The sequence below is a fragment of the Gigantopelta aegis genome, chromosome 4 (assembly GCF_016097555.1).
Source record: "Gigantopelta aegis isolate Gae_Host chromosome 4, Gae_host_genome, whole genome shotgun sequence".
NCBI lineage: Eukaryota > Metazoa > Mollusca > Gastropoda > Neomphalida > Peltospiridae > Gigantopelta > Gigantopelta aegis.
In genome coordinates, this window is record NC_054702.1 from 111,060,758 (window position 1) to 111,086,308 (window position 25,551).

Sequence of the window (25,551 nt, forward strand, 5' to 3'; positions counted from 1 at the left end):
CATTTATTTAGCTGAAATTAACATTACATATAAAATGGAAATTCTACCCTGATAAAATTGCAAAATCTACCCCAGTATATGTAGTACATGTGCAGCTTTGGTGCAATCTAAAGAAAGAAAGAAATGTTTAATTTAACGACGCACTCAACACATTTTATTTACGGTTATATGGCGTCAGACATATGGTTAAGGACCACACAGATTTTGAGAGGAAACCCGCTGTCGTCACAACATGGGCTACTCTTCCGATTAGCAGCAAGGGATCTTTTATTTGCGCTTCCCACAGGCAGGATAGCACAAACCATGGCCTTTGTTGAACCAGTTATGGATCACTGGTCAGTGCAAGTGGTTTACCCATTGAGCCTTACGGAGCACTCACTCAGGGTTTGGAGTCGGTATCTGGATTAAAAATCCCATGCCTCGACTGGGATCCGAACCCAGTACCTACCAGCCTGTAGACCGATGGCCTGCCACGACGCCACCGAGGCCGGTTCTGGTGCAATCTAAAGCCCTGACATTAGCCAAATATCATGAACCACATTGTTAGGTCAGTTGTTCGGTCAATTTAACCTCACCGTACCTGTAGGTGGTAGATTATGAATTAACGCACAATTATATATTCATTTTTACATATACTGTATATATATTCATGTTTACATATCTGATACAGACGTTAACCCCCCCCCCCCAAAAAAAAATACAAAAAAAATACACCCACCCAAACTATGAGATATATTATATTATTCACGTATTATTAATATTGTGTCACGTTTACAAACGATTAACTTTACAGCGTTGTTTGTAGTCCGATACATCTGTCATAAACTCACTGTTACTCAGTTGCCGAGTTGACGGCAGGTGTATCGGACTACGTAGGTACGTCAAAACATCGGAAGTACAGATTAGAAGAAAAAAACACATTGAAAAACGCATTTGTATTACTTAATATTTTATTAAATGCTCGTTACAATAACACAGCTCTATATTTGACATAATTTACTAGGGAATTAGGCCTATTCGTTCATATTTATGTTTATTTCCCGCGGAAACATATCAGACTAGTTTATGACATGGGGCGTGGCTTACGAAAAAGGGCGTAGCTTAAAATCGCATTTCGCGAGATGTTACATCCTGGTGGCTACGATTAAGTATTTCCCTCATGACATGCGCTTGTGCTAGGCGTTGTCGGCTTGCTGAAAGCGTTCCGATACCTTTACATTAGTGTGTACATCCTGTATGACAAGAACAATGACGAATTTCTATTGGTTTTCAGTATATCATATAGTCCACTCATCCATGTTCAAATAAATACGGTTATTAAATATTAACAATGTTAAAATTTAAGATGTAGAATAGAGAAGTCCAGTATAACCTAGTTTTTAATAATAGTTATTATATTATCGTTCGATACTCAACTACAGACTTCTGTGGTCCATGTTCCATCATCATGTTAACTGTACACACATTATTGAGCTGTAAAGCTGAATTTAAAAAGGCACCACATCCGTCTGTCTTTTTGGCAGAGTTTCAAACATAGATTGAACGGAGAAATTAAAAACCAGTAAATGTAGTTGATTTACGGTTACCACTGTGGACATTATCTACTGTGTTTGTAGGGTGTTTTTCGTTGGGGTTTTTCATTTGCTATTAAAATAAAACATTTCAGAATTTGTACCTTAATCCAAAACAAACTTATTGAACGGTACAGAAAGAACATGTATTTTCAAATGAAGAAAGAAATCTTACACACTAACACCATGTTGTATTAGACAGCAATACTTGACTAAAACACTAAATATTCATCTGGTAGAGTCAACATCCCATTGAGTCTCAGTTAAGTTTAGGAATGTATCGATCAGTATTTGACTTCAAGTGAACCGCTTCGTTGTGAAAACACCTACACGTATGGACCCCATGCATTATTACTATTAAACTGGAGAAGACAATCGAAACAGTGCCAGCTGTCACCTCATCAACTTACGGCTTGTGGTGATTCACCACCAAACCGGTGTCAGTTTCCACAACATCTGGTGAATGGTGTGCATTAAAGGAGACCGGACACCAAAAGACATGTTAGCGTCAAAGACCGCACTACTCTAACGCCCGGTTCGCTGCGAGGCACCGGTCAGCTGCGCATCTTAGGTTTGTGGTAAAAACAGAAGTGGGCGGGATTATGCATAGATCTGAACGAAAGCGAGGCAATACGTCATCGATGAGTTATCACGGTACACGTGTTGATTCTTTGGTTGTGCCTTTTAGTCGTCTTCTTTTTTTTTTCTCCAGGTTTATCAGAAATTTAATTTACAAGATAATTAGTGTTATTATATACTGTCGACGTAATTATATGATGGTTAACTGTGCAGTGTTTAACTGCAACAGTAACAGCAATGCATCCCAAGAAACGGCCAACATCATGGTTTCGATTTTTAAAAAAAACCGAAAGTTGTTTTAAAACATGGACGCATTATTGTCGTCGAACACCAACTAAATACAGCAGGTTATGGTACATTTACAATGTGAAAATTAAAACAAGTATGTACTTAAGATATACATTAAATAAAGGTATTTCTATTTGTTCACATACGAATATTTAAACTTCACATTTATTTACCTATAATTACCAAATTAATTTTCACTGACAGCCCATAACGACTCCATACTAACGTCTCTTGACCTAGTTGGTTTGTTAACCTCATAACAAAACACCTTCAAAACGTGAATTATTATGTTAGTTAACAATATTTATCGTCAGTTCAGTATATTGTCATTAAAATTAAAATGCTAACACTTTGGCAGGAACAACATGTGTACTCTGGCCAGAAGTTTTAAAGCTAATGTCAATTATTAAAGGGACATTCCTGAGTTTGCTGCATTGTAAGATGTGTTCGACTAATAAAATATTTCTACGATTAAACTTACATACTAAATATATTTTCTTGTTTAGAATATCAGTGTCTGTATATTCAATGTGTTTCTGGTTGTCTTAATATTTGTTAGAAGACGATACATTTTTAGGAATAAAAATAAAAATTAACCTAGTACACATATTAGAACGATCAGAAACACGTTTAATATACAGCCTCTAATATTCTAAACAAGAAAATATATTTAATATGTAAGTTTAATCGTAGAAACATTTTATTAGTCGATAACATCTTAAAACATTGCAGCAAACTCAGGAATGTCCCTTTAAGATAACAAAGAAAATTGTGCTAATTTTAGGTTTTTTGTTAAATTATTATATCTTGCTTTGGTGAGGAGGGGACGCTTTTTGCAAATTGGCGAAATCGGCCTATGGAATATCCACTGACGTGTCATATTTACATCTATTCTGAACAAGATTTATGATGAAATATTATTACATTTTGTGTGTTTTTCTTCTAATTATGTCAATTTGTTTCAGTTTACATTAAAAATTATGTTTTAAAAAATGCTTGTACGCTAGTCTATGATTGTGTGGCTTCCTCGTCTTCATCGGCAGTTGATTCATCCGAATTTTCGTCTAAGACAACATTTCCAGGATTAGGGACAAAGTCTCTAATAAGTGGTTCAAACTGATACGGTTTGATGCCATTAGCACAAGCTGGACACAATTCTTCGTCACTCGAATCGTTAAGTTCGTCCATGCTGCTTAGTAGTTTTTTCAGTTTTCCTTTCATCGATGACGTCACGGGTCTAACTCGTCAATTGTCGAGTTTCTGGCAAACATCGGAGATCGGCGAAAAAAAATCCCCAACCAAGACTGGCACGCTTAACTTGGTCAATAATGGGAGCGCGGTAGTTGCGTGTTGTGGTTTATGACGGCAAACAAATTCATTACGCCGTATATATGGTTTGGTGTCCGGTCTCCTTTAACAGTATCCATGGTGATTGATACAAAGGAGCTAGTATCGATAGTGCTCTGTTTCAAGTTAAATATACAGGCACGGCGATGCAGGGTTGGGGGAGGGGGTACCTCTAGAAGCCCCAATAAATCTTAATAAAAAATATTACTGGTAGTAAACCTTAAGGCAGAGATGCATTTTACTTGTAGAATGCAGGAAATTATATTTCAGGACATCTAGTTTTAAATTTGTTACGGGGGAGTATGCTCTGAACCCCCTAGAAACTTTGCTTTGCGCCTTCCATCTCTATCAGCCCACACAATGTCTACTTGCTTCCGCCGTGTCTGATATGTACCCTAAAATATTTTCATATTTCAAAAATTGTATTAACCGATCATTATATATTTGCCATTATCCAAAAATGATAAGTTTTGATGTAGTGGTTTCTATTTGTGGTTTAAATAATAATAATAAAAGCAAATGTTTTACCTGAATTCACACACTTGCCAGAAACAAAACCAGTTTGTACACTGGCGTACTAGCAGGGGGCATGGAGGCAATCACACCACTTATTTCCTCATACCATCTTTAATATTTTCATGTCGCCCCATAACACGACTCACACACACTATGGTTGCAAATCCCACCCCGCTCCATATACTCTGGCTAACCAATGAACTTGTTACACACATCAGCAAGTGATGACCTTCACATATAAAACAAACCGTAAACACTAATAACAGCATGCAGTTGTATGTGCTACTCGAGACATGGCAATGCGATCTGGGCTGCAGGGAATTTTACAGCAAGTTTTATTATAAACCCCAAAAAGCAATGTAATATCTGAAAACTTGATATGTTTATTTTCACTAGCTATGTATAATAGTTTATACAACAGCATTATTACCAAATGACATATAAAACACTATTAAAGAGTTTAAAACTTATATAAATGAACAATGTATCACAGAAATATGTATACTTTTCCCAAAAGCATAATCCATTTTGATGACACTATACAGAAGACGCTATAAATATACATGTACAAACATGAGTTATTGTCACCTCTAAAAACACCTAATTTATCTTGGTTCTAAAATCTTAAACACCATACACGTTTATATAGTTATTGCTGTTTTAAATTATAAATGTATACAGTATATGATCTTTTCTCCTTTTTAATACAAGGGAGTGGTGGAGCATAGATGTTGCCTCCACGATTTTAATATATGTTACAGATGAAGATTCGCTGCCAGTTCTGTCCAACTTTTGTTTTTTCAATTGTCAAACGTTCATAGTTTTTGCAGCCGTTTGGAGCAGGATATGTGATACTTTGACACAATTGATTTGGTCATAATAATTCCTAAACCAGTACATTTTAAAAATTGGAGAAAGAACAAATTCACTTGGTCACTTACCCATTTGATAAAGTACATGGCTGTTGTTGGATACGTACTTTCCAACTGTACAACCTGAGTTGGAAAGCTGAAATAATGTTTTAGTATACATGATTTTATACTCTACTCATATAGTAAAGATATGGAATAAAATATGGAATTTAAGATCGTTTCATCTGTACAGTAATTCATACTGACCATTCCAAATGTAACTGCATTTCTATCAGTACAACTTGTACACAAATGTAGCAAATGAATAGAAACAATGTTCTGCACTATTTGCTTAAGTTCAATCAATACATCTCATGGCATCTCATGACATAAGTATGACAGCAAAGAAACCTATAATATGTCACAAAATTCAGTTGGTAACTTCTTGACTTCTTATGACCATAGCCAGAACCCTTGTTGTTGAACTTGTTATTTTAGGCATCATAATAAATCAAACATGGTCATTCACATTACTCAGGTTAACACGTGAACTAAATTACCAAACTTGCCACATTTCATTTCTGTAAAAAATTACACATATATTATCTTGCACCAATACAGAAAGGAAATGTTTTTATTTAACGATGCACTCAACACATTTTTATTTATAGTTATATGGTGTCAGACATATGGTTAAGGACCACACAGATATTGAGAGAGGAAACCAGCGGTTGTCACTTCATGGGCTACTCTTTTTCGATTAGCAACAAGGGATCTTTTACATGCACCATCCCACAGAAAGGACAGCACATACCACAGCCGTTGATATACCAGTCATGGTTGCACCAATACAGATGCAAACATTCAGTCCATATTTTTGTATGCAACTCCAGCTTGTATCATGCTATTTTTCCAGGTGTTATTTGTGAGTAATTTGTTACCCCAAGCTATTACCGGGGGTACTTGCCAGTGACTAGCGTGTTCAAGGCGTTATTTGTAAGCTAACAGTTACTGTTATTTGCCAAGGTGTTATTTGCACAGTTTCTTGGAGTTCATTCTGTTATTTGCCAAGGTGTTATTTGCAGTTTCTTGGAGTTCATTCTGTTATTTGCCAAGGTGTTATTTGCACAGTTTCTTGGAGTTCATTCTGTTATTTGCCAAGGTGTTATTTGCACAGTTTCTTGGAGTTCATTCTGTTATTTGCCAAGTATGAGTTTGATGACTTCCTCGAGTCTCATGGCAGCTGCGAGATCACCCGATGCCTGAAGCTGTCCACTCATGAAAGCCTGGAGCGGTTTGAGATCGCCAGAAAACATCTTCTCAAGGTCACTGGATGACATCACCAGAGTCACATCTGCTTCACCACTTGGAAGTGGTCCTTCCCCCACACTGCCTTTACCTGCAGAAATATAGAGATATCCAGGTGATTAATACAACACCTTCCCCCCGCCCCCCCACTGCCTTTACCTGTAGAATTACAGAGATATCCAGGTGATTAATACAAGACCTCTACCCACACTGCCTTTACATGCAGAATTACAGAGATATCCAGGTGATTAATACAAGACCTCTACCCACACCGCCTTTACCTGTAGAATAACAGAGATATCCAGGTGATTAATACAAGACCTCTACCCACACCGCCTTTACCTGTAGAATTACAGAGATATCCAGGTGATTAATACAACACCTTCCCCCACACTACCTTTACCTGCAGAATTACAGAGATATCCAGGTGATTAATACAAGACCTCTACCCACACTGCCTTTACCTGCAGAATTACAGAGATATCCATGTGATTAATACAAGACCTTCCACCACACTGTCTTTACCTGTAGAATTACAGAGATATCCAGGTGATTAATACAAGACCTCTACCCACACTGCCTTTACCTGTAGAATTACAGAGATATCCAGGTGATTAATACAACACCTTCCCCCACACTGCCTTTACCTGCAGAATTACAGAGATATCCAGGTGATTAATACAAGACATCTACCCACACCACCTTTACCTGTAGAATTACACAGATATCCAGGTGATTAATACAACACCTTCCACCAAACTAACTTTACCTATAGAATTACAGAGATATCCAGGTGATTAATACAACACCTTCCACCACACTGCCGTTACCTGTAGAATTACAGAGATATCCAGGTGATTAATACAACACCTTCCACCACACTGCCTTTACCTGCAGAATTACAGAGATATCCAGGTGATTAATACAAGACCTCTACCCACACCGCCTTTACCTGTAGAATTACAGAGATATCCAGGTGATTAATACAACACCTTCCACCACACTACCTTTACCTGCAGAATTACAGAGATATCCAGGTGATTAATACAACACCTTCCCCCACACTACCTTTACCTGCAGAATTACAGAGATATCCAGGTGATTAATACAAGACCTCTACCCACACTGCCTTTACCTGCAGAATTACAGAGATATCCATGTGATTAATACAAGACCTTCCACCACACTGTCTTTACCTGCAGAATTACAGAGATATCCAGGTGATTAATACAAGACCTCTACCCACACTGCCTTTACCTGTAGAATTACAGAGATATCCAGGTGATTAATACAACACCTTCCCCCACACTGCCTTTACCTGCAGAATTACAGAGATATCCAGGTGATTAATACAAGACATCTACCCACACCACCGTTACCTGTAGAATTACAGAGATATCCAGGTGATTAATACAACACCTTCCACCAAACTACCTTTACCTGTAGAATTACAGAGATATCCAGGTGATTAATACAACACCTTCCACCACACTGCCGTTACCTGTAGAATTACAGAGATATCCAGGTGATTAATACAACACCTTCCACCACACTGCCTTTACCTGCAGAATTACAGAGATATCCAGGTGATTAATACAAGACCTCTACCCACACCGCCTTTACCTGCAGAATTACAGAGATATCCAGGTGATTAATACAACACCTTCCACCACACTGCCTTTACCTGCAGAATTACAGAGATATCCAGGTGATTAATACAACACCTTCCACCACACTGCCTTTACCTGCAGAATTACAGAGATATCCAGGTGATTAATACAAGACCTCTACCCACACCGCCTTTACCTGCAGAATTACAGAGATATCCAGGTGATTAATACAACACCTTCCACCACACTACCTTTACCTGCAGAATTACAGAGATATCCAGGTGATTAATACAACACCTTCCCCCACTGCCTTTACCTGCAGAATTAGAGAGATATCCAGGTGATTAATACAACACCTTACACACCCACCCTCCACTGCCTTTACCTGTAGAATTACAGAGATATCCAGGTGATTAATACAACACCTTACACCCCCCCCCCCCCACTGCCTTTACCTGCAGAATTAGAGAGATATCCAGGTGATTAATACAACACCTTACACCCCCCCTCCACTGCCTTTACCTGTAGAATTAGAGAGATATCCAGGTGATTAATACAACACCTTACACCCCCCCTCCACTGCCTTTACCTGTAGAATTACAGAGATATCCAGGTGATTAATACAACACGTTCCCCCACACTGCCTTTACCTGCAGAATTACAGAGATATCCAGGTGATTAATACAACACCTTCCACCACACTGCCTTTACCTGTAGAATTACAGAGATATCCAGATGATTAATACAACACCTTCCACCACACTGCCTTTACCTGTAGAATTACAGAGATATCCAGGTGATTAATACAACACCTTTCCCCACTGCCTTTACCTGTAGAATTACAGAGATATCCAGGTGATTAATACACCTTTCACCACACTGCCTTTACTTGCAGAATTAGAGATATCTTGGTGATTAATACACCTCCCTCCCCCCACTGCCTTTACCTGTAGAATTACAGAGATATCCAGGTGATTAATACAACACCTTCCACCACACTACCTTTACCTGCAGAATTACAGAGATATCCAGGTGATTAATACAACACCTTCCCCCACACTACCTTTACCTGCAGAATTACAGAGATATCCAGGTGATTAATACAAGACCTCTACCCACACTGCCTTTACCTGCAGAATTACAGAGATATCCATGTGATTAATACAAGACCTTCCACCACACTGTCTTTACCTGCAGAATTACAGAGATATCCAGGTGATTAATACAAGACCTCTACCCACACTGCCTTTACCTGTAGAATTACAGAGATATCCAGGTGATTAATACAACACCTTCCCCCACACTGCCTTTACCTGCAGAATTACAGAGATATCCAGGTGATTAATACAAGACATCTACCCACACCACCTTTACCTGTAGAATTACAGAGATATCCAGGTGATTAATACAACACCTTCCACCAAACTACCTTTACCTGTAGAATTACAGAGATATCCAGGTGATTAATACAACACCTTCCACCACACTGCCGTTACCTGTAGAATTATGGAGATATCCAGGTGATTAATACAACACCTTCCACCACACTGCCTTTACCTGCAGAATTACAGAGATATCCAGGTGATTAATACAAGACCTCTACCCACACCGCCTTTACCTGCAGAATTACAGAGATATCCAGGTGATTAATACAACACCTTCCACCACACTACCTTTACCTGCAGAATTACAGAGATATCCAGGTGATTAATACAACACCTTCCCCCACTGCCTTTACCTGCAGAATTAGAGAGATATCCAGGTGATTAATACAACACCTTACACCCCCACCCTCCACTGCCTTTACCTGTAGAATTACAGAGATATCCAGGTGATTAATACAACACCTTACACCCCCCCCCCCACTGCCTTTACCTGCAGAATTAGATAGATATCCAGGTGATTAATACAACACCTTACACCCCCCCTCCACTGCCTTTACCTGTAGAATTACAGAGATATCCAGGTGATTAATACAACACCTTCCCCCACACTGCCTTTACCTGCAGAATTACAGAGATATCCAGGTGATTAATACAACACCTTCCACCACACTGCCTTTACCTGTAGAATTACAGAGATATCCAGGTGATTAATACAACACCTTCCACCACACTGCCTTTACCTGTAGAATTACAGAGATATCCAGGTGATTTATACAACACCTTCCACCACACTGCCTTTACCTGTAGAATTACAGAGATATCCAGGTGATTAATACAAGACCTTCCACCACACTGCCTTTACCTGTAGAATTACAGAGATATCCAGGTGATTAATACCTTTAACTGCAGAATTACAGAGATATCCAGGTGATTTATACAACACCTTCCCCCACACTGCCTTTACCTGCAGAATTACAGAGATATCCAGGTGATTAATACAAGACATCTACCCACACTGCCGTTACCTGTAGAATTACAGAGATATCCAGGTGATTAATACAACACCTTCCCCCACACTGCCTTTACCTGCAGAATTACAGAGATATCCAGGTGATTAATACAAGACCTCTACCCACACCGCCTTTACCTATAGAATTACAGAGATATCCAGGTGATTAATACAAGACCTCTACCCACACCGCCTTTACCTGTAGAATTACAGAGATATCCAGGTGATTAATACAACACCTTCCACCACACTGCCTTTACCTGTAGAATTACAGAGATATCCAGGTGATTAATACAACACCTTTCCCCACTGCCTTTACCTGTAGAATTACAGAGATATCCAGGTGATTAATACACCTTTCACCACACTGCCTTTACTTGCAGAATTAGAGATATCTTGGTGATTAATACACCTCCCTCCCCCCACTGCCTTTACCTGTAGAATTACAGAGATATCCAGGTGATTAATACAACACCTTCCCCCACACTGGCTTTACCTGCAGAAGTACAGAGATATCCAGGTGATTAATACAACACCTTTCCCCACACTGCCTTTACCTGCAGAATTACAGAGATATCCAGGTGATTAATACAAGACCTCTACCCACACTGCCTTTACCTGTAGAATTAGAGAGATATCCAGGTGATTAATACCTTTAACTGCAGAATTACAGAGATATCCAGGTGATTTATACAACACCTTCCCCCAAACTACCTTTACCTGTAGAATTACAGAGATATCCAAGTGATTAATACCTTTACCTGTAGAATTACAGAGATATCCAGGTGATTAATACAACACCTTACCCCACACTGGCTTTACCTGCAGAATTACAGAGATATCCAGGTGATTAATACAACAACTTTCCCCACACTGCCTTTACCTGCAGAATTACAGAGATATCCAGGTGATTAATACAAGACCTCTACCCACACTGCCTTTACCTGTAGAATTACAGAGATATCCAGGTGATTAATACCTTTAACTGCAGAATTACAGAGATATCCAGGTGATTTATACAACACCTTCCCCCAAACTACCTTTACCTGTAGAATTACAGAGATATCCAAGTGATTAATACCTTTACCTGTAGAATTACAGAGATATCCAGGTGATTAATATAAGACCTTCCCCCACACTGCCTTTACCTGTAGAATTACAGAGATATTCAGGTGATTAATACAAGACCTTCCCCCACACTGCCTTTACCTGTAGAATTACAGAGATATCCAGGTGATTAATACAAGACCTTCCACCACACTGCCTTTACCTGCAGAATTACAGAGATATCCAGGTGATTAATACAAGACATCTACCCACTCTGCCTTTACCTGTAGAATTACAGACATATCCAGGTGATCAATATAAGACCTTCCCCCACACTGCCTTTACCTGTAGAATTACAGAGATATCCAGGTGATTAATACAACACCTTCCCCCACACTGGCTTTACCTGCAGAATTACAGAGATATCCAGGTGATTAATACAAGACCTCTACCCACACTGCCTTTACCTGTAGAATTACAGAGATATCCAGGTGATTAATACCTTTAACTGCAGAATTACAGAGATATCCAGGTGATTTATACAACACCTTCCCCCAAACTACATTTACCTGTAGAATTACAGAGATATCCAAGTGATTAATACCTTTACCTGTAGAATTACAGAGATATCCAGGTGATTAATATAAGACCTTCCCCCACACTGCCTTTACCTGTAGAATTACAGAGATATTCAGGTGATTAATACAAGACCTTCCCCCACACTGCCTTTACCTGTAGAATTACAGAGATATCCAGGTGATTAATACAAGACCTTCCACCACACTGCCTTTACCTGCAGAATTACAGAGATATCCAGGTGATTAATACAAGACATCTACCCACTCTGCCTTTACCTGTAGAATTACAGAGATATCCAGGTGATTAATATAAGACCTTCCCCCACACTGCCTTTACCTGTAGAATTACAGAGATATCCAGGTGATTAATATAAGACCTTCCCCCACACTGCCTTTACCTGTAGAATTACAGAGATATCCAGGTGATTAATACAAGACCTTCCACCACACTGCCTTTACCTGTAGAATTACAGAGATATCCAGGTGATTAATACCTTTAACTGCAGAATTACAGAGATATCCAGGTGATTTATACAACACCTTCCCCCACACTGCCTTTACCTGCAGAATTACAGAGATATCCAGGTGATTAATACAAGACATCTACCCACACTGCCGTTACCTGTAGAATTACAGAGATATCCAGGTGATTAATACAACACCTTCCCCCACACTGCCTTTACCTGCAGAATTACAGAGATATCCAGGTGATTAATACAAGACCTCTACCCACACCGCCTTTACCTATAGAATTACAGAGATATCCAGGTGATTAATACAAGACCTCTACCCACACCGCCTTTACCTGTAGAATTACAGAGATATCCAGGTGATTAATACAAGACCTCTACCCACACTGCCTTTACCTGTAGAATTAGAGAGATATCCAGGTGATTAATACCTTTAACTGCAGAATTACAGAGATATCCAGGTGATTTATACAACACCTTCCCCCAAACTACCTTTACCTGTAGAATTACAGAGATATCCAAGTGATTAATACCTTTACCTGTAGAATTACAGAGATATCCAGGTGATTAATATAAGACCTTCCCCCACACTGGCTTTACCTGCAGAATTACAGAGATATCCAGGTGATTAATACAACACCTTTCCCCACACTGCCTTTACCTGCAGAATTACAGAGATATCCAGGTGATTAATACAAGACCTCTACCCACACTGCCTTTACCTGTAGAATTAGAGAGATATCCAGGTGATTAATACCTTTAACTGCAGAATTACAGAGATATCCAGGTGATTTATACAACACCTTCCCCCAAACTACCTTTACCTGTAGAATTACAGAGATATCCAAGTGATTAATACCTTTACCTGTAGAATTACAGAGATATCCAGGTGATTAATACAACACCTTACCCCACACTGGCTTTACCTGCAGAATTACAGAGATATCCAGGTGATTAATACAACAACTTTCCCCACACTGCCTTTACCTGCAGAATTACAGAGATATCCAGGTGATTAATACAAGACCTCTACCCACACTGCCTTTACCTGTAGAATTACAGAGATATCCAGGTGATTAATACCTTTAACTGCAGAATTACAGAGATATCCAGGTGATTTATACAACACCTTCCCCCAAACTACATTTACCTGTAGAATTACAGAGATATCCAAGTGATTAATACCTTTACCTGTAGAATTACAGAGATATCCAGGTGATTAATATAAGACCTTCCCCCACACTGCCTTTACCTGTAGAATTACAGAGATATTCAGGTGATTAATACAAGACCTTCCCCCACACTGCCTTTACCTGTAGAATTACAGAGATATCCAGGTGATTAATACAAGACCTTCCACCACACTGCCTTTACCTGCAGAATTACAGAGATATCCAGGTGATTAATACAAGACATCTACCCACTCTGCCTTTACCTGTAGAATTACAGAGATATCCAGGTGATTAATATAAGACCTTCCCCCACACTGCCTTTACCTGTAGAATTACAGAGATATCCAGGTGATTAATATAAGACCTTCCCCCACACTGCCTTTACCTGTAAAATTACAGAGATATCCAGGTGATTAATACAAGACCTTCCACCACACTGCCTTGACCTGTAGAATTACAGAGATATCCAGGTGATTAATACCTTTAACTGCAGAATTACAGAGATATCCAGGTGATTTATACAACACCTTCCCCCACACTGCCTTTACCTGCAGAATTACAGAGATATCCAGGTGATTAATACAAGACATCTACCCACACTGCCGTTACCTGTAGAATTACAGAGATATCCAGGTGATTAATACAACACCTTCCCCCACACTGCCTTTACCTGCAGAATTACAGAGATATCCAGGTGATTAATACAAGACCTCTACCCACACCGCCTTTACCTATAGAATTACAGAGATATCCAGGTGATTAATACAAGACCTCTACCCACACCGCCTTTACCTGTAGAATTACAGAGATATCCAGGTGATTAATACAACACCTTCCACCACACTGCCTTTACCTGTAGAATTACAGAGATATCCAGGTGATTAATACAACACCTTTCCCCACTGCCTTTACCTGTAGAATTACAGAGATATCCAGGTGATTAATACACCTTTCACCACACTGCCTTTACTTGCAGAATTAGAGATATCTTGGTGATTAATACACCTCCCTCCCCCCACTGCCTTTACCTGTAGAATTACAGAGATATCCAGGTGATTAATACAACACCTTCCCCCACACTGGCTTTACCTGCAGAATTACAGAGATATCCAGGTGATTAATACAACACCTTTCCCCACACTGCCTTTACCTGCAGAATTACAGAGATATCCAGGTGATTAATACAAGACCTCTACCCACACTGCCTTTACCTGTAGAATTAGAGAGATATCCAGGTGATTAATACCTTTAACTGCAGAATTACAGAGATATCCAGGTGATTTATACAACACCTTCCCCCAAAGTACCTTTACCTGTAGAATTACAGAGATATCCAAGTGATTAATACCTTTACCTGTAGAATTACAGAGATATCCAGGTGATTAATATAAGACCTTCCCCCACACTGGCTTTACCTGCAGAATTACAGAGATATCCAGGTGATTAATACAACAACTTTCCCCACACTGCCTTTACCTGCAGAATTACAGAGATATCCAAGTGATTAATACCTTTACCTGTAGAATTACAGAGATATCCAGGTGATTAATACCTTTACCTGCAGAATTACAGAGATATCCAGGTGATTAATACCTTTACCTGTAGAATTACAGAGATATCCAGGTGATTTATACAACACCTTTCCCCAAACTACCTTTACCTGTAGAATTACAGAGATATCCAAGTGATTAATACCTTTACCTGTAGAATTACAGAGATATCCAGGTGATTAATACAACACCTTACCCCACACTGGCTTTACCTGCAGAATTACAGAGATATCCAGGTGATTAATACAACAACTTTCCCCACACTGCCTTTACCTGCAGAATTACAGAGATATCCAGGTGATTAATACAAGACCTCTACCCACACTGCCTTTACCTGTAGAATTACAGAGATATCCAGGTGATTAATACCTTTAACTGCAGAATTACAGAGATATCCAGGTGATTTATACAACACTTTCCCCCAAACTACCTTTACCTGTAGAATTACAGAGATATCCAAGTGATTAATACCTTTACCTGTAGAATTACAGAGATATCCAGGTGATTAATATAAGACCTTCCCCCACACTGCCTTTACCTGTAGAATTACAGAGATATTCAGGTGATTAATACAAGACCTTCCCCCACACTGCCTTTACCTGTAGAATTACAGAGATATCCATGTGATTAATACAAGACCTTCCACCACACTGCCTTTACCTGCAGAATTACAGAGATATCCAGGTGATTAATACAAGACATCTACCCACTCTGCCTTTACCTGTAGAATTACAGAGATATCCAGGTGATTAATATAAGACCTTCCCCCACACTGCCTTTACCTGTAGAATTACAGAGATATCCAGGTGATTAATATAAGACCTTCCCCCACACTGCCTTTACCTGTAGAATTACAGAGATATCCAGGTGATTAATACAAGACCTTCCACCACACTGCCTTTACCTGCAGAATTACAGAGATATCCAGGTGATTAATACAAGACCTTCCACCACACTGCCTTTACCTGTAGAATTACAGAGATATCCAGGTGATTAATACACCTTTCACCACACTGCCTTTACTTGCAGAATTACAGAGATATCCAGGTGATTAATACACCTTTCACCACGCAGCCTTTACCTGCAGAATTACAGAGATATCCAGGTGATTCATACATTTGTTTTTTCACCTTATTGATAATTTGATACTATATAAATTCACATGCTAAGGGGAATTAAAGTGGCAGACCCTAGGTTTTAAACACTACCATACATTTTTCACTATTTGAGCCATTTTTGAGAAGTGAAATTAAACATTACTCAAAGTTTATTGTTAAGATTATCCATCTGCATACATCCAAAGTGGTTGTGCACATCCTGGTGTTTGTAATGCCACGAAATGTATTTTTGATGTTTTTAAAAATGCCTCTACCTCTGAGAAGTATTTGTTATTAAGACAAGCTCTTGTCTACTATCTAAGGTATTTTCCCCATTTCAATGTAACACACTCTTGTTTCACTCTATTGTAACTTTATCCAAATATATTATAGATTTTTAGATTCACCAAACATAAAGAGTCCATTTTCTTAGGTTGAAACTAGGATCTGTGACTTTAAGAATTACTCCCCTTGAACTAGTCTCAGGGAAGTGATGAGGAGCGATAGTGATAGCTCCCCTTAAATGGTGAGATCTGCTTTATTTATTGACATGATAAAACTAAAATGGTTTAAATATCTTTATTATATTCTTTGGTGCCACTACAGCACCAAAAAATTAAACTGGAAAATTTGATGTTAAAATTATTAAAACAATTGTCCCGTTGACTGAAACTGACTTTAGTTGAACCTGATACACATTTTTGTGATAACCTGACACTGACCTGACGTTAAGTCCATGTGGTAGAGTCCACCCCCAGCACCGGTGACCTTGAACTGGTAGGAGGCGGCAACCTTCTGGACGGTACTCTCGGTGAGGATGGCCTGGACCGCGAGAAGGATTTTCATCGGAGCCAGTGTGGGCGCGTCGTCCGGGTCGAGGTGGTCAGATACTACCGCGGTCAGCAGATCTGGGGGAGCCTCACTGGGATCAGGCTGAGTGTGACCTAAATAACAGCATGTAGAGATACAATACAACAAAAACTAATCCCAGTTACATAGTTAAAGTTTGTTTTGTTTAACAACACCACTAGAGCACATCGATTAATTAATCATTGGCTGTTAGATGTCAAACATTTGGTAATTCTGACACATCAACTGAGCTAAATCCCGCCCCCCTAATTACAGATGCAGAGTGATGTGTCCCAATTGCACGATATTGTAAACATAAATAAAAATAAGCATAAGTAGAAATAAAAATTTAAATGAATATCACAACATATTATTTATCCCCCGAACAGTACTGTTTCTCCCCTCTTACCTTCATGGACAACCTTTTGCATTCCAACTCCATATTCCAGTCCTTGTCTCTTAAATGATCTCTTATGACCATTTGTGTATAAAACTACCATTTCCCCTCAGATATGCAGTAAAGTTAGTCTAGCATATATGGTTGATGTGAACCACTGTAACTAGTTCTACTCAAAGATTTCATCCTGCACTCTTTATGTCTGACTTCCAATTGGATAAATCTCAACTATTTCAACTGAAAATAGATTTAGTAATACTTATTGACAGAGACAACAGTCTGTTACAAATCTGTCCATCTTACCTTGAGCTGCCATGAACACAGATGCTAACTGCTGAAAAGCTGGTGGGAGTTGCACTGACCCCGAGGCTGACAGTCCTGGAGGGAACATGATGGTGGGGGGTGCACGAGCTGGAGGCGGTTGTAACACCTTTATCTGAGATCTAGAATACAAGACTGTTTTGTCAGAAATACCATGCATTGACACCTGCTCATAGTTGGATGTTTTTAGGCTGCCAGTGATTTTTCTCTGCTTAGTGAATAAATGTTCACCAGGCATAGAATACATGCTTTTCGAGTTTTAACATTGGTATACATATATTTATAACCAAGTGACATGTATTTGAAAGCTCATCCTCGATTGGTTAATTAGCCAGTAGTTAATGTATGGCATTAATATTTAAGATAAATGAATGAAAATAGCTGGTAGTTATGGTGTTGTTATTTAAGATAAATGTAGTATATAATATGAATCAGATCTGCTTATAACAATATTACAACTCACATTTCCACTCGGCATATCTCAATTCCCCATTCAGAAGCAACTTTGTTAGTGGCTTCCTGAAAAAGATGTAAATCATTCTAATAATGAAGAGGGAAGAAAACTTGACAAAAAGCATATTTAGTGAGACTGTTTATCACTTTCTACTAGACATTCATTACCCACTGCACTACCATTTATTTAGTTATTCTGGAACAGAATGAACGTTTGAGCGAGATGCAGTCACACTATATTACACTAACTGGCTCTGCAGCACATTGGCCCTATGATAGGCTATCCCTCATTACTGTAATGCTCTCAATAAGTGGACGAAATTATAAGCAAGGAACCATATATGGCTGGCTTCTGATTGTGGGACTGTCAAGAAATCCCGATTTTGTTTTACTGAAATGAGATAAAATTAAACTTGAATTTTCAGCTTGCAATTGTGAGATGAATTAATTGAAGTATGCATTGTAGCATATATACCTTTTCCAATGCAAGGATGTCATAATGCACAATATACAACTAACTGTGTAATATAAATTGTAACAACTGTATCTGTACAACATTTGAAATAACAGTATTTGTACAGTTATAAAGAAAATAGTGTGGGCCGAATTTACAAAGCCTGTCTTTCTTAAACGCAGGTGTTAAAGCATTGTTAATGTATGTAGTTACACGAGTGTAGGACAAACGCAGGTGTTAAAGCATTGTTAATGTATGTAGTTACACGCGTGTAGGACAAACGCAGGTGTTAAAACATTGTTAATGTATGTGTGTAAGACTAAAACAGGCTTTGTAAATGTGGCCCTATGCGTACAATACTCCAGATAACAGTATCAGTACAACACTTGAAATAACAGTACTTGAACAGCAATAAAGAATTAAAATACCGGTAATATCGGTACAATACTTGATATAACTACCTGTACAATACTTGATATAACAGTACCTGTACAATACTGGAGATAACAGTAGGCCTACCTGTACAATACTGGAGATAACAGTACCTGTACAATACTGGAGATAACAGTACTTGTACAATACTGGAGATAACAGTACCTGTACAATACTGGAGATAACAGTAGGCCTACCTGTACAATACTGGATATAACAGTACTTGTACAATACTGGAGATAACAGTACCTGTACAATACTGGAGATAACAGTGCCTGTACAATACTGGAGATAACAGTAGGCCTACCTGTACAATACTGGAGATAACAGTACTTGTACAATACTGGAGATAACAGTACCTGTACAATACTGGAGATAACAGTAGGCCTACCTGTACAATACTGGAGATAACAGTACCTGTACAATACTGGAGATAACAGTACCTGTACAATACTGGAGATAACAGTAGTTGTACAATATTGGAGATAACAGTACTTGTACAATACTGGAGATAACAGTACCTGTACAATACTGGAGATAACAGTAGGCCTACCTGTACAATACTGGATATAACAGTACTTGTACAATACTGGAGATAACAGTACCTGTACAATACTGGAGATAACAGTAGGCCTACCTGTACAATACTGGAGATAACAGTACTTGTACAATACTGGAGATAACAGTACCTGTACAATACTGGAGATAACAGCAGGCCTACCTGTACAATACTGGAGATAACAGTACCTGTACAATACTGGAGATAACAGTACCTGTACAATACTGGAGATAACAGTAGGCCTACCTGTACAATACTGGAGATAACAGTACCTGTACAATACTGGAGATAACAGTACCTGTAAAATACTGGAGATAACAGTAGTTGTACAATATTGGAGATAACAGTACCTGTACAATACTGGAGATAACAGTAGGCCTACCTGTACAATACTGGAGATAACAGTAGGCCTACCTGTGCAATACTGGAGATAACAGTACCTGTACAATACTGGTGATAACAGTACCTGTACAATACTGGAGATAACAGTACCTGTACAATACTGGAGATAATAGCTCTCTGACTCTCGATATCGCGGAGCTCCCTCTGTACGAGCAGATTGACAAGACAGGTCTGAACAAGCACACGGGTCGACTGGTCGAGGTTCTGTACACTGGTCACCGACTTCTGTACGTCGCTCACCTGACAGTACACATCGGCACCTACCTCTATCCCGGCACCATCTTTCGTGAGCAGCTGAAATAACACACTTCACTGTCAAGTACTCATAACTCAGCTCAATGTACAACAATCATTCTGAGAATACTGCTAAAGCAATACATATCCCCTACCAGGGCATACATTTTTTTTTTATCCTATGTTCAATGTCCATAACTGTCAAAATGAGCAAACTCACAGCTCAATATCTTGAGGCATTGTGAGAAAACACCTGGAAAACTGTATGTGGGACAGATGGACAGACAAAACCTATAGGACCCTCCGGTTGAAAGAGTAGGAGACTACAAACATTCATAGTTCACAATACTACTACACAACCCACTGTTGCCATCCCCTAAACAACATTCTACCATGGGAATAGTGTGTGTTTAATGAATAAAATAATGTCATTGTGATGGAACATGCTCTTAATTTTGTTTTTGCCTGTGGCGATATTAATTGTTTTAGAGGGCCGTGTGCAGTCTCAATATGCACTTAAGCCCAGGTGGACCTTGTTACGTAATTCCTCTGCGCGACGGTCGTTGAGCTGTACTTTCCAATACACACCCAGCCCAGGTGCAGAGACCATGTGGCCAGTAGTTATGTAATACCTCCGTGCGACCATGGAATCTCTAGCGAACTGGCGACAGTAAGTCTGACCATCTAAGAAAAATATGCCGGCATGGTCGCTGTGGAAATATCACTTGATAGGGGGAGGGCCGCGATGTACCGCCCAGGCGATATTCGGACTTTATGATAAATAGCTAGGGTTTTAGAGATATCGGGGAGAAAACATAGGAAGGCTGCAGGGGAAACGGACGTCGTCCACTGAACGAAATATATAAGTTCAGTCCGGGTGTGGTAAATATATTTTTCTGCTCTGTGTATAACCTTGATGTGATTGATGTGACTTTAAATATTTTAATACTGTAATATACCAATATTATTTAGGCGGTGCTGCCGGTCATCTGACGCAGTAAACTGTAGGCTCACTGTCTAAATAATTATTAAAGCTTAGCCAGTCATCCTAGAGGGCCTAGGTAAACTGTAGGTTATTGTCTTTATTGTGATAGGTACCAGTATTAATTCTGTGTTACAAGGTTACTGAATGAGTAGTTAAGGGTTAATTAAAAATTAACCAGTTAGGAATAGAGTTGTAATTCCTTTATTTATTAAGTTCTCCTGACAGCAGCGTTTCTCAATTATCACACGTTACTGAATGAGTAGCAAGGGTTAATTAAAAATTAACCAGTTAGGAATAGAGTTGTAATTCCTTTATTAATTAAGTTCCCCTGGAAGCGTTTCTCAATTATCACACGTTACTGAATAAGTAGTAAGGGTTAATTAAAAATTAACCAGTTAGGAATAGAGTTGTAATTCCTTTATTAATTAAGTTCTCCTGGAAGCGTTTCTCAATTATCACACGTGTGGGTGTTGTGTCACGGTGAAGTGATTAGCATATATTGTGTAAACTAGACACCTAGAGATTAACTAATTAAGTGATCAGTTCTGGGTTGTTATTAATTGTTGTTGTTAATTAACTACTGCGGCAGTACATTTGTCAGCGTAGATTAATACAGATTCCAAAGTGTATTGTGTTTTTGTTGTGTTTTCTAGTGAACTAAACATGCTATATTATACATACTTTATATAAGATCTTATCTCTGACCATACCTAGACGAGCACGCGGGTTTTGAACAGCCCGTTACAGAGAGATCTAATAGATATACAGTTAGGAGAGATATTTGGATAATCGTGTTTCATTCAATTACGGGTATTATAGGATCCCCGTGACAGGAGTGAAAATTGGGGTGCTCGTCCCGGATCTGAAACGGGACATGCATATTTAAAAAAGTATTGTTTGTAAATGGGGGCTTTATAAATTATTTTTACAAATAACTAGAAGTAGCAACGTTGTTCACTAGAAAATTAATTAACAATAAGTGCGTAATATCTAAACATGGATAAGAATTTGCTGGATAGGCCTACGCTCAGTGTAGTGGAGATTAAGCGAGCACGTAAGGCCGAATTAGTTGAAATCGCGGGTGAGCGAGAAATTGATTTAACATCATCTAAAACCTTAGGTGATATAAAGACAATTATTATCCAGGAAGTTTTTGGTGATAGGCCTGTTATGGAAGACGGTGAGACTGTTCCAGAGATAGAGATAAATGAGTTAAGTGTGGAACAACAATTAGCTTTTAAAAAAACTTGAGTACGAAAGAGAAGAACGTGCATTAGATAGAGAGAGAGAGAGAGAAAGAGAAGAGAGGGATAGAGAGAAAGAAGATAGAGATGATAGAGAGAGGGATAGAGAGAGAGAGAGAAAGAGAAGAGAGAGATAGAGAAGATAGACATAGAGATAGAGAAAGAGAAGAGAGGGACAGAGAGAGAGAGAGAGAGAAAGAGAAAGAGAAGAGAGGGATAGAGAATTCCAGTTAGAAAAATTAAAAGTGGAACATGAGTTAAAGTTGAATACTGAAGAAGTTAGACGGGAGGCCGGAAATGGGTTTAACATGTTGGAGGCTTATAGATTAGTGCCTGTATTTGATGACCAGGAGGTAGATATGTTCTTCCAACTTTTTGAACGGGCCGCTAAGCAGCTAAATTGGCCGCAGTCTAAGTGGACATTGTTAGCCGTGTCTAAGTTTAAAGGGAAGGCTAGTGTAGCTTATAATTCAATGAGTGATGAGTGAGCAAGTCAGTACGACCTAGTTAAGGCTGCAGTGTTGAGGGCGTATGAATTACAACCTGAGGATTATCGTTTACGGTATAGCGAGTTGAGAAAAATGCAGGGTCAGTCTTATAGTGAGTTTGTGGCTAAGAAGGCAGGGATGTTTGATAAATGGGTGGTGTCTCATCAGGTAGAGTCATATACCGAGTTACGGGAGTTGTTGATCTTACAGGACATTAAAAATGGATTGCAAGTTAGCTTACATATTCATTTAGAGGATCGTGATGTCAGAAAGATAGAGGAGGCAGGCATAGTGGCAGATGACAACATGTTAATACACAAAGCTCAGGCAGTACAGGGTAGCTCTTTACAACAGGGTGATAAGAAGAAATTTCAGCCAGGTTTTTCCCGGGAAAGTAACTATCGGGGAGAGTCTTCTAGTTGGTCAGCTAGTCAGGCAAGGAATGTACCTGGTGGGCAAAGTAAGGATAAACCTGCATTATCAGCCAATGCACAAACTTTTCGTCCACATTGCAGTTACTGTAAAAAGGATAACCATCTTGTCGGGGACTGTTTTAAAAGGAAACGCGATAATGCGCAAGTGGTCGGTTTAGTGAGGTCAATTCCGTTAGCGAGAGAGTTAATGGTTAGTCCCATGGCAGAGAAAGTAAACCCGTACGTGTCCACTGGTATGGTCTGTGATGTGAAACAAGAATTGTGTCCTAAGGCAATATCAGTCTATCGAGATACTGGTTGTAGTCAGTCGCTTATAACGTCAAAGTGTTTAGCTGGTATTGAAAATTCAGATACAGGACGTAGTAGTTTGGCCTTAACCTCGGTTACTGGAGAAAAAATGGTTGTCCGGTTACATAACGTTTTCTTGTGTTCGAAGTTTGTGATGGGACCAGTCATTATGGGTGTTGTGAAGGACTTGCCTGTTGAAAACATAGGAGTTTTGTTGGGTAATGATTTGACTAGTCAGTGTTGTCAGCTGAAATGTGACCAATTGTTAATTAAAGACAGCACTTTACCAATAGAAGAGAGTGAGGTTGATGAGATTAGATATCCTGTGTGTGTAAAGACTAGAGCTATGGCCAGAAGGGTAACACAATACCCAGAGGATATTTGTGATTTGTCTGATACGTGTGTGAGCCATGAAATTGGAGTGGATGAGGTTATTAGTAAATTGGTAGATAAGTCAACTGACGAACTAAATGTGGTGGAACCTGTTGACCTCCCGCAGAGGGTAAATAAACCAGTTGTGTTTGATACAGGGGCCTTACCTTGTAATAGACAAGAGTTAGTTCTAGAGCAGGGGGCTGATCCAAATTTGTTGGCAGCTCGCACTACCTTGTTAACTGTGGACAAGGGAGTATTAATGAATAAGAGAGTTAGAGATAGAAAGGATAGGAAGCAACTGAGCCATGCTCAGAGCAAAATAAAATCAGTGTTTGATAGGAAGGCTAGGAGTCGGGAATTTAAACCAGGGGATAAGGTGCTGCTGTACCTTCCCATTAAACGGGGTTCATTGCAGAACAGGTATTTCGGGCCCTTTGTTGTGCACAAACGGGTTAATGAGACAGGGTATGTGATAAACACTCCTGATACGGTTAGGAAAAGTAGGTATTGTCACATCAATTTGCTAAAAGTTTATTTTGACAGACTGCCGATAGTTCCAGTACTGTGATGACGTCAAGACTGCAGAGATCAAATTAACCAACAGCCAGATTCTAGCAGACTTGAACCCCCAGCGAGAAAAGTTGACTACGCTGATACAAGACAATGCTTCCATTTGTCAGGACCTTCCAACGGTTACCAATACCTTAAGCCAAGATGTGCGCTTGGAACCCAACGCTACACCGATTCGACAGCATGCCTATCGGAGAAAATCTGGAAAACGTGTGACACTAAAAAAGAAGGAAACGAAGTTCCAGTGGTCAGATGAATGCGAGAAGTCATTCAACCATCTCAAGCAGATGCGCTCCTCGTCTCCCGTGATGGCAGCACCAGACTATCGAGTGCCTTTCAAGCTAGCTGTGGATGCCAGTGACGTGGGAGCTGGAGCTGTGCTGTTCCAGGAAGACGAAAATGGACTGGACCATCCTGTAAGTTTCTTCTCCAAAAAGTTTGACAAACACCAGGTGAACTTTGGCCATGGTACAAGCTCTGAAGCATTTTCAGATCTACGTGAAATCGGCAGTGCATCAAGTGGTGGTCTTTACTGACCATAATCCGCTCACTTTCATTCACAGAATGAAAGCCACCAACCAGAGAGTTTTGAGGTGGAGTCTTCTTCTGCAGGAATTCCCAATTACCATTGAACATATCAAGGGCACTTCTAATGTAATCGCTGATGCCCTGTCCTGAAGTTGAACGT

General features: G+C 39.3%; 1 protein-coding gene across 2 annotated transcripts in view; it reads right to left on the reverse strand.

Annotated features, from left to right (window-relative positions):
* Nucleotides 1-4,668: 4,668 nt before the first annotated feature.
* Nucleotides 4,669-25,551, reverse strand: part of LOC121371769 (stomatin-like protein 1) — a 29,787-nt gene continuing 8,904 nt past the window's right edge. The window contains exons 6-10 of one of the 2 annotated variants that reach the window (XM_041497902.1): nucleotides 20,336-20,539; nucleotides 18,409-18,464; nucleotides 17,928-18,067; nucleotides 17,101-17,322; nucleotides 4,669-6,551 (exon numbers count right to left, since the gene is read on the reverse strand). In XM_041497902.1, the coding sequence (XP_041353836.1) occupies nucleotides 6,349-6,551; nucleotides 17,101-17,322; nucleotides 17,928-18,067; nucleotides 18,409-18,464; nucleotides 20,336-20,539 (825 nt within the window). In that variant the 3' untranslated portion in view covers nucleotides 4,669-6,348. Of the gene's footprint in view, nucleotides 6,552-15,794; nucleotides 16,125-17,100; nucleotides 17,323-17,927; nucleotides 18,068-18,408; nucleotides 18,465-20,335; nucleotides 20,540-25,551 lie in introns of those variants that run through there. The other variant, XM_041497903.1, reaches the window with a different exon arrangement.